The sequence below is a fragment of the Argentina silus genome (genome assembly GCF_951799395.1).
Source record: "Argentina silus genome assembly, chromosome: 16".
Lineage (NCBI taxonomy): Eukaryota > Metazoa > Chordata > Actinopteri > Argentiniformes > Argentinidae > Argentina > Argentina silus.
Window position 1 is genome coordinate 826,980 of NC_139670.1, and position 10,197 is coordinate 837,176.

The following is a 10,197-nucleotide window of genomic DNA, read 5'->3' on the forward strand; positions in this document are numbered from 1 at the left end:
GCGTAAATGGACATAATCATGAAAGGTACACTGACTGTAAAAAGGTGGATCTTACAATCGTCATACAACCAAACGTTACTATTATTATTATACATTTCCATTTCCAATGAATCAAAGATGGCGGTCGTGTCCCCAGCTCTGAATGCCCTTGTTTATGTATAGACAGGCATCTAATCTCCCTCATGACCGCATTATCTGATAACGGCATCCGAACAGAGCCCATGAGAAAGCAGTTCATATCAAATTCGTCCCGTGCAGCAAAATATCAGCCTACCGATCTGAGTTCAGTTTCACCCCGTCGACACATAGCACTGCCCCTGCTGGTCTTCACAGATCATCAGATCAATAATGTCAATAATGGATTTGGGGGCATCGTATTATTTCACCTTCATTTGCTGCTGGCACGTTATCACTGAAGTATCAGACCTGTCATTTTTAGATAATCAAGAAGCCCCCCCCCGCCCCCCCACACACACACACACACTCTTATAAAAGACGTAAAACACTCTGAAACGAAAACAAAACCGTATGCTGTTGTTTTAATACTGCAGAGGGATCGGGACATAAACATCAGCGTCAGAAAGAGAATTCTGGGTGCCCCCCCCCCTCCCTCCCCCTGCTAGTCTCTAACCTAAATGAAGGTGGAGTCACTATGAAAGCCAATGAATACAGTAGCTCCACGCTGAGCCCTTATGTTTCTGAGGAGAAGCAGAACTCAAAACACGTGTTTACTGTCAGACGGTCAGTCGACCTTGACAGACCCCTCTCCATTATTCACAAAAAAAAAAAAAACTAAGAACAGCTCACACATCACATCCACCCCCCCCGCCCCCCCGCCCCCCCGCCGCCCCCAAAATATCTCTGCATTGTAGTCTGCAATGTTACATATTCAAATGAAAATATATTTATATAATTTGTGGTATTTTTCACAGTAGTCCTGTACTGTACCTTCTGTGGGTCTATGTGTGTCTAGGTATGACGGTCGCCCTGGGGACGGTCGCCCTGGGAGACTGCTCGGGGCACATGAGAGAGGGTGTCTGTCCGGTACAAGTGTTTTCTGTGAAAGAAGAGAATTAGAAACGTCTCTTGTATATACGTTGTCCTGTCGAGTCTCCGTACGCCACCGTGGTAAAGCGCTGTCCGTCCTCCTCCAGCCAGTCAGACATGGGGGTTGAGGCTACAGTACTTCAAAAGGCTATTGTTCTTTATTTTTTTCTCTCTCTATGTGAATACAACTTGTAGAAACCGCAAGAAACATTTGCTTTGGCACAGATTTACATTGTAGCGATGTCCGTTTGTTTTACTTCTTCTCCCCTCCTCTCTCCGTAGCTGAGATCGTTACTCCAAACACAGAGGGCCCGTCTGTGGTGATCCTTGGCTCAGCGCAGCTCTGGCCAGTCTGTCTGTGTGTGTGTGTATTGCAGTGTCAGTCCATCCTCTCTCTGCTGCTGTAATGTCAATGCACCGGAGTGTCTAATCGTTCACGAGTAAACCAGCTATCAATCCCCTCTCTGTCTTTCTCCTGCCCAAACCCCCCACCCCCCCCCCCCACCCCACCTCCGTCTCTCTCTCCCCTCCCTCTCTCTATCTCCCTCCCCCACTCTTCTCTTTGTTCTCAGATTTGAGTCTCCTGGACGTTTTCCTTGGAGTTTCCCTTGAACAGAAGAGGCTCCATTTGTGGGTTCTGGTTCTGTCCCATGAAGCCCTTGATGGATCCGTGCAGGCCCATGGTGGGCATGGGGAGGGACATGGGCATGGGGGGGGGGACGGAGCTGAGGCTGGTGCCGTTGCCTGATGTGGCCTGCATGATGGAGGAGGAGATGGGGACCTGGGTGCAAGAGATGGGGATGTCCTGGCCCTGCTGGGTGAGGGGAGACGGGCAGCTCTTGCCCAGGGTTCCCCCTCCGGAGCCCATGCTGAGGCCCATCACGTTGTTGTTGAAGTGGTGGGTCTTGTAGTAGTGGTTGAGGTGCTCTGAGCGTCCGATGTTGGGCAGGTTGACGATCTCCGGGTGGTGTATCCTCAACGTCCCGCCCTCTCCCCCTCCCATGCCCCCAGAATGCATTGTGGACCCCCCCGAGATCCCGCTGCCAGCCCCAGCTCCGAGCTCGTCCTCCACGTTGATGATCTCGATGGCGCGGGCCGGCCCGTGGTGCTTGTGCAGCTGGTGCTGCTTCCTCAGCTTGTAGAAGACCACCAGCATCACGGCGGCCATGAACGTGATCGCCACGAAGCAGCCGATGATGATCTTGGTCGTCTTCATCACGTCGTCTAGGCCCGGGATGTTGGTCACGTCCATGATGGCCACTGTCACCGCCCTGTCCGTGCCCCTGTTGGCCCGAGGAGAGAGGGAGGAGAGAGAAGAGAGGGAGGGTGAGATGGTGACTCCAGATCTCCCCTCCCCCAGCACCCGGCCCCGAGCGGTCGGACCCGGGAACTCGATCAGGGTCTCGTTGACGTACTGCCGGGCCGAGTTCTCCTCCTGGATGGTCTCCACCGTCTCCACGGTGACCGTGGTGAAGTAGCTAAAGGGGTTGTTGTTGTCGGTGGCGGAGACGTTGAGGACGGCGGTCGCCGTGGTGTTGCCGGCGGAGTTGGTGACCATGCAGGTGTACTGGCCCGTGTCCTGCACAGTCACATTGGTGAAGTTCAGCGTTCCGTCGTGGAGCACGGAGATCCGGACCCGGTAGGAGCCGTGCGTCATCAGGGTCCCGTTGGGCGTCAGCCAGTTCACCGAGGTCATGGAGGTCCCCGTGCGACACTTCAGCTCCGCCGCCATGCCCTCTGTCACGTTGAGGTCCGTGGGCGGCTCCACGATGACAGGGGCGTAGCACGTGAAGTGGCTCTGGTCCAACTCGCCGATGTAGCGGCCCTTCAGGCCCGGGGGCGCGTGGCAGCGGGCGCAGCAGGTGGTGTTGCTGGGCACCGTCTCCTTCAGCCACCAGCTGAGCCACAGCACGTCACAGTTGCACACCCAGGGGTTGTGGTTGAGGTGGACGCGCTCCAGCTGGTGCAGAGGGGTGAAGAGGTCGTGGGGCAGAGAGTGCAGGGAGTTGTGGGACAGGTTGAGCTCCTCCAGGTTCTTGAGGTCGTCGAAGGCATTGCGTTCGATCACCGTGACGCGGGAGTGCATCAGCCACAGCTTGCGCAGGGAGACCAGGCCCTGGAAGGACCCGGGACGTACGATCCCCAGCTGGTTCCCGGACAGCTCCAGCTCCTCCAGCCGCACCAGGGCCGTCAGGTTGGGGATGTCCTTCAGGCCGCACATGCCCAGGTTCAGGAACCGCAGGTTCACCAGGCCCTCGAAGGCCATCTCCGAGATGTAGTCCAGCTTGCGCAGCTCTCCCAGGTCCAGGCGACGCAGGGAGGGCACCCGGTGGAAGGCGTAGGCCGGCAGCGTCTCGATGGGGTTGTTCCGCAGCCAGAGCTCCCGCAGCTTGCTGAGGTACTCGAAGGCCTGCGAGGGGACCAGGGTGAGGCGGTTGTCGAACAGCTCCAGGGTGTTGAGGTTGGGCAGGCCGTTGAACGCCCCCACCTCGATCTGCCGGATGTGGTTCTTGGACAGCTGCAGGATCTCCAGGTGTCTCAGGTGTTTAAACGTGTCAGACTTGATCACCTGGGGAGGCAGGCAGAAACACACACACACACACACACACACACACACACACACACACACACACACATGCAGGCACATTATAGACAAATGAAACTGGATTCATTAAGTTGACCCTATTGCTGTGTAGTAACAATCTTAACAGTGTGTGTTATTACACAAGTGGAATAAGCATTTACTTGTGTAATAACACTATTAAACAAGTGAAATGAGAGCTGTTCCTTATTCCATGTGTAATAACCCGCCATCACATCACTGCTATACCCCAGGACCTCTACTGGCCACCTGTCCATCAAAGACTTCAAAGTCCTGCTCCTCACTTACAAGGCCCTACCTGACTCGGCCCTACCTGACTCGGCCCTACCTGACTGGGCCCTACCTGACTCGGCCCTACCTGACTCGGCCCTACCTGACTCGGCCCTACCTGACTCGGCCCTACCTGACTCAGCCCTACCTGACTCGGCCCCAGCCTGTCTGTCTGAGCACCTCATGCCATACTGCACCACCTGCTCCCTCCACTCCGCTGACTCTGGCCTCCTCACTGTCCCCAGAACCAGACTCTACGGGTGACAGAGCCTCCTCACTGTCACCAGAACCAGACTCTACGGGTGACAGAGCCTCCTCACTGTCCCCAGAACCAGACTCTACGGGTGACAGAGCCTCCTCACTGTCCCCAGAACCAGACTCTACGGGTGACAGAGCCTCCTCACTGTCCCCAGAACCAGACTCTACGGGTGACAGAGCCTCCTCACTGTCCCCAGAACCAGACTCTACGGGTGACAGAGCCTCCTCACTGTCCCCAGAACCAGACTCTACGGGTGACAGAGCCTCCTCACTGTCCCCAGAACCAGACTCTACGGGTGACAGAGCCTCCTCACTGTCCCCAGAACCAGACTCTACGGGTGACAGAGCCTCCTCACTGTCCCCAGAACCAGACTCTACGGGTGACAGAGCTTCCTGACTCTCCCCTGAACCACTCTACGGGTGACAGAGCCTCCCCTGAACCACTCTACGGGTGACAGAGCTTCCTCATCTGCTGCTCCATGCCTGTGGAAGTCTCTCCCCCACAAAGTCAGAGCTGCTGACAATGTTGACTCTTTTAAGACCTTGCTAAAAACCCACCTGTTCAGGCAGGCTTTTCATGTAGGGCTGTATGTTATATATGTTCAGTGACTTACATGTAAAGTGCTTTGAGTCCATGAGAAAGCGGTATACATATAGATAGATAGGTACTTTATTGATCCCTGAGGGGAAATTATACAAACTCCATGCAAATTACCAAATGACTGTGTAACAAAATGTTAAAACAATGTGTTACTAGTGTAATTACCATGTTATTACACAGGTTTAGGGTCAACTTGTTCTCTTGCAAGTCATTCTCTGTTCATATGGTGAAGCATGTGATTGTTTCTGACATTGTTTCTGGCATTTAACTGTGTTGTATTTGTTGTGTTGTTTTGTAATTGTATAGATATTGTAGTATAGATATTTTGCACCTGCAAAAGAGGCCTTGGTCTCAGTGTGTTTCACCTGTAGAAATAAAGGTTAAATAAAACACGTGTGTGTGTGTGTGTGTGTGTGTGTGTGTGTGTGTGTGTGTGTGTGTGTGTGTGTGACTGGCTGGTGAGAGTGACCTCAGAGCCCCAGATCTACCTGGATGGTGTTCTCCTGCAGGTTGAGGTATCTGGTGTTGACAGAGATGCTCTCCGGAACCTCCTCCAGACTCTTCCTGGTGCAGATGACCCGGCTCGCCTGATTGGAGCAGCTACAGGGGCTGGGGCAAGGGGGCGCGGCCTCGGTCAGCTGAGGCCCATGGTGGTGGAGCCACAACAAGAGCTGGACCAACCAGAGGAGGGGGGAGGGGGCGGAGGGGCTGGTCACCATGACAACGCGCATGGCGACTGGGTCATGACCCAGCCCTGTATCTAGGATGTTGGTAAGTCGCCGTGGACAACGGAGCATTAAGTGGTTATCTCCACGCTCATTTTCACAACTTCATTCCGGTATTCCCTTTTAAGAGCTTGCTTTAACAAAGAGTGAACCGCGTGGTGTTACATTAAATACGCTCCTGATTTATCATTCATGTACCCTCATCTTACTTTGATCATGTCTGTTTGAATAGAAAAATGATGTATATTTTTCAGCACATCTTTTTTAGGGAATTATGTACTTCCCGGTTCCCATGACAATTATTAGAATAACAAATGAAACGTCTTATGGGTGTTGTGTTGGAGGAGGGGGGGGGGTGTCTATGGAGGGATTCTCCTCACTGTAGGAGAGAGAGAGAGAAAGAGAGAGGGAGGGGGAGAGACACAGAGAGAGGGAGAGAGAGGGGAGAGAGAGGGGGGTCAGACAAGTGCACAGAAGGCAATCTAACATATCAGCAGAAGAAACAAAGGCCAGGAGCACTAATGGAGGATAACTCAACACAATATTAATGATAACTCAACACAGTATTAATGATAACTCAACACATTATTAATGATAACTCAACACTGTATTAATGATAACCCAACACATTATTGATGATAACTCAACACCGTATTAATGATAACCCAACACAGTATTAATGATAACTCACCACATCATTAATGATAACTCAACACATTATTAATGATAACTCGACACAGTATTAATGATAACTCAACACATTGTTAATGATAACTCAACACAGTATTAATGATAACTCAACACATTATTAATGATAACTCAACACAGTATTAATGATAGCTCAACATCTTGTGCTGAAACATTTCCCTGTCATGTCAGTCATGACAGGCAAAAAGGATAGTTAAGGTTAAGACTAGGACAGTGGTTCTTAGACCAGGGTTAAGACTAGGGCAGTGGTTCTAAGATCAGGGTTAAGACTAGGGCAGTGGTTCTAAGACTAGGACAGTGGTTCTAAGATCAGGGTTAAGACTAGGGCAGTGGTTCTAAGATCAGGGTTAAGACTAGGGCAGTGGTTCTAAGACTAGGGCAGGGGTTCTAAGACTAGGGCAGGGGTTCTAAGACTAGGGCAGGGGTTCTAAGACTAGAGCAGTGGTTCTAAGATCAGGGTTAAGACTAGGGCAGTGGTTCTAAGATTAGAGCAGGGGTTCTAAGACTAGAGCAGTGGTTCTAAGATCAGGGTTAAGACTAGGGCAGTGGTTCTAAGATTAGAGCAGGGGTTCTAAGACTAGAGCAGTGGTTCTAAGATTAGAGCAGGGGTTCTAAGACTAGAGCAGTGGTTCTAAGACTAGAGCAGTGGTTCTAAGATTAGAGCAGTGGTTCTAAGATTAGAGCAGGGGTTCTAAGATTAGAGCAGGGGTTCTAAGATTAGAGCAGGGGTTCTAAGATTAGAGCAGGGGTTCTAAGATTAGAGCAGGGGTTCTAAGATTAGAGCAGGGGTTCTAAGATGATGGTTAAGACGAGGCAGTGGTTCTCAGAGGAGGTCTGCAGTCTAGCTGGGTGAGTCAGAGAGGCCATTTTCTTCAAAGGACAACAGAGACAAGATCTGGGTCAAGGCTTCAAATGGGCTCAACATTCTAAAAGTTTAACGTCCAGAAAACTACTATATGTGTGGATCAGTCTGAATCGCGGTCCTTGAACACACACACACACACACACACGTTCCTCCACGTCGCCTCCCTCGTCCTGGAGAGCCGCTGGCAGGGCAGGCTTTAGTTCCAGCTCAGCACCAACACATTATGGATGGCATGTTTGACAGCATTCCTCATTCCGTTCCATGCATTACAATGAGCCTGTCCTCCGATTTCTACCTTCACCAGCCTCCCCTGCAGTACATTATGTTCTTGGGAGCGCTAAGTAACTCAAGCCATACACCTCTAGACATCCTGACGGCCACTGACCGAATGTTTAAATGCTAAATGTGTTATGAAGCTTGTTATGTAGCAAAGGCTAACAGGTTAGCTTCCTCACCAACCACTCACAGCATTTGAGGAATGTCATATTTTTTAACCATTGAACAACTTTAGGGGGTGATAATCTTAGTTGCCTTGAAACACAGGACCCCTTCCCCCTCCCCCGCCCCCCTTTATTGTCCTCTCCATGCCCCCCTCCCTGCATACAGCCCTGAGCCTTTCTAAAGGGGCCATGTTGTCAAAAGCCTTTACAAAGGTAGCACCAAAGTACCTCACCAAAAATGGAGCATCCAACTGCAAACAGAAATGCTGCATATATCCACAAATGAGACACTGTAGGCTGCTGAAGAATTGGTAAACATTGAACTTAGGAAATAATGCGTAGATCACTGAAAGAATGACTCACAAGACAAACTGTCAATCAAAGATGCACTGTCACGCCCACACCGACAGAGCACTCCGATGACAGGTGGAGGCGAGGGGGAAAATAACTATTTCAAATGTTTATGGATGACTTATCTTACAAAACAACACACACCGTGACTCTTTAGATACCCAGGGGTTTTTGGAAATTAAAATGTCCCCTTTAAGACCAACAAAGGCGACCATCGTCAGGAGCTACAGCTCCAGAATGATGTCATTCCAAGGCTTTACAGCTGAAACTCAGGCCACCTTCCCTCGTCTAAATACCTCCACCATGCGTTTAAATACCTCCACCATGCGTTTAAATACCTCCACCATGCGTTTAAATACCTCCACCATGCGTTCACACAATTCCAATATCCCATGTCCTCGTTGGTTTGACTCTGTGGTGAAACGGTGACGGTTTTAACAAGGTCTGTGGTGATCCGGTCCTGAACTACCCCTCCTCTCCTAGGCAACGGATGCATGGGCTCCTAGAAACCCGGTTGCTGTGGCAACCTGCTCACTCACCATCTTGTGTTTGGCTGCCCAGTGGCCTCTCTCACAGCTAGCTAGCTCAGGACTGGTGCAGTCAGTTAGCAAATCAACGGCTAGCATTTTAGACTGATCAGTGAATCAATGTTCAATTAATTAACACCTCAGACCTCGGACGGAGCTCCGGAGGTCCGCAGGCCCGGACCAACTTGCAGCACAGCCCAACACGAGGGTAGGACTCGTATAGTCAACCTATACTGTAGATCAGGGGAGGCTGGTGGAGGTAGAAATCGGAGGACAGAGGCTCATTGTAGTGCATGGAATGGAGTAGAATGAGGAATGGTATCAAGCACACGTGTTTGACACCATTTTGTGTGTTTGATACCTTTCCTCTTTCCGTTCCATGCATAGCAATGACCCCGTCCTCCGATTTGTACCACCGCCAGCCTCCCCTGCTGTACCACCGCCAGCCTCCCCTGCTGTACCACCGCCAGCCTCCCCTGCTGTAGACGCTCAACAAACTATCAACCCACTCTCAAGATGTGTCAGCTGCATGCCTGTTAACTTGCGATAAGGAAGCACAGACATTCAACTACTGTAACCATCAACACTGGGGCTGGTTGCAGTGGTTTAACAACATCATCAAATAGGTGAGTTGAAAGTCCACACCTTCAGACTGAGCTCAGCTACACATAGAACCCACGTCTGGAGAAAGAAGCAGACTTCCCATCGTTCAACTCACGATGTCAGAGTTTCTGGTCCAGGGATGACCTCTTGGTCGTAGCACGCTGAGGCCTTCATCTCTCCATGGCAGGCTGGGAGACACAGACCTCAGAACCGTGATGCAGGCCTGTAGATAGGTCAGCCTGCTGAGGCTCAAACCCTGCTCTGAGAACTCTTAAAGCAACCATTAACAAACGCCCTGAGGGAGAATGCTAAATATAGGCTTGTGAGCATGAAACAACACACACACACACACTCACTGGGCACATACTGTACAGTCACGCACACACACACACACACACACACTCACTGGGCACAAACTGTACAGACACACACACACACACACACTCACTGGACGCACATGCACACACACACACACACACACATACACACACACACACACACACACACACACACACACACACACACACACACACACACCCTTTGACTGGACAAAGTTGTTAGCTAATTGAATGTGATAACTGCGACACTGAGACAGGAGAAGTAATAGCTGCATCACTGCCTTGGTGTGTGTTCCCCAGCGAGACGGCCGGTCGGCCGGCCTGCAGACAGGCAGAGGAGCAGCATTACACCAGGCTGGCTGGCTGGCTGGCTGGCTGGCTGGCTGGCTGGCTGTCACTTACAGTCTGATGTAGAGAGAGAGTTGGACCAACTGTTAAACTGGTTACCAATGAGCCACATAGGGCGACTTACAGGCCACTTACAGGCCACTTACAGGCCACTTACAGGCTCCGTAGGCTAGTTATAATGCTTTTTGTTGAATCCTCACTGCCCAAACTGTGTGTGTGTGTGTGTGTGTGTGTGTGTGTGTGTGTGTGTGTGTGTGTCCTGTTCCCTGGTGCCCATCTCTAGACCTGCTGTGCTCAGTCTCTCTCTAGCCTGTCTGACTTCAGGATGCTATCCATCATCATTCAATTACCTCTTTATTAAGAGACCTGTCATTGTGGGGCGGAGGTGGTTAGGAATCACGCTCTCATGACGAGGTAGCCCTGCCTGAGACAAATGTCAAATGTCTGAGGATGTCCTCTTGGTCTAATGGTAGACGCTTGTGTCTTCCACGTGGGAGACCCGTGTTCGTACCCC

At 51.1% G+C, this 10,197-nt stretch overlaps 1 protein-coding gene across 1 annotated transcript; it reads right to left on the bottom strand.

The window, feature by feature from the left end:
• Window positions 1-1,615: 1,615 nt before the first annotated feature.
• LOC310816863 (leucine-rich repeat-containing protein 4B-like) lies at window positions 1,616-5,790 on the bottom strand (the record flags this gene model as incomplete). Its single annotated transcript, XM_083687192.1, has 2 exons — window positions 5,267-5,790; window positions 1,616-3,616 (listed from the first exon to the last, which is right to left on the bottom strand). Exons 1-2 carry the CDS (start codon window positions 5,573-5,575, stop codon window positions 1,616-1,618), a joined length of 2,310 nt encoding a protein of 769 aa, XP_083543318.1. The 5' UTR covers window positions 5,576-5,790.
• Window positions 5,791-10,197: the final 4,407 nt, after the last annotated feature.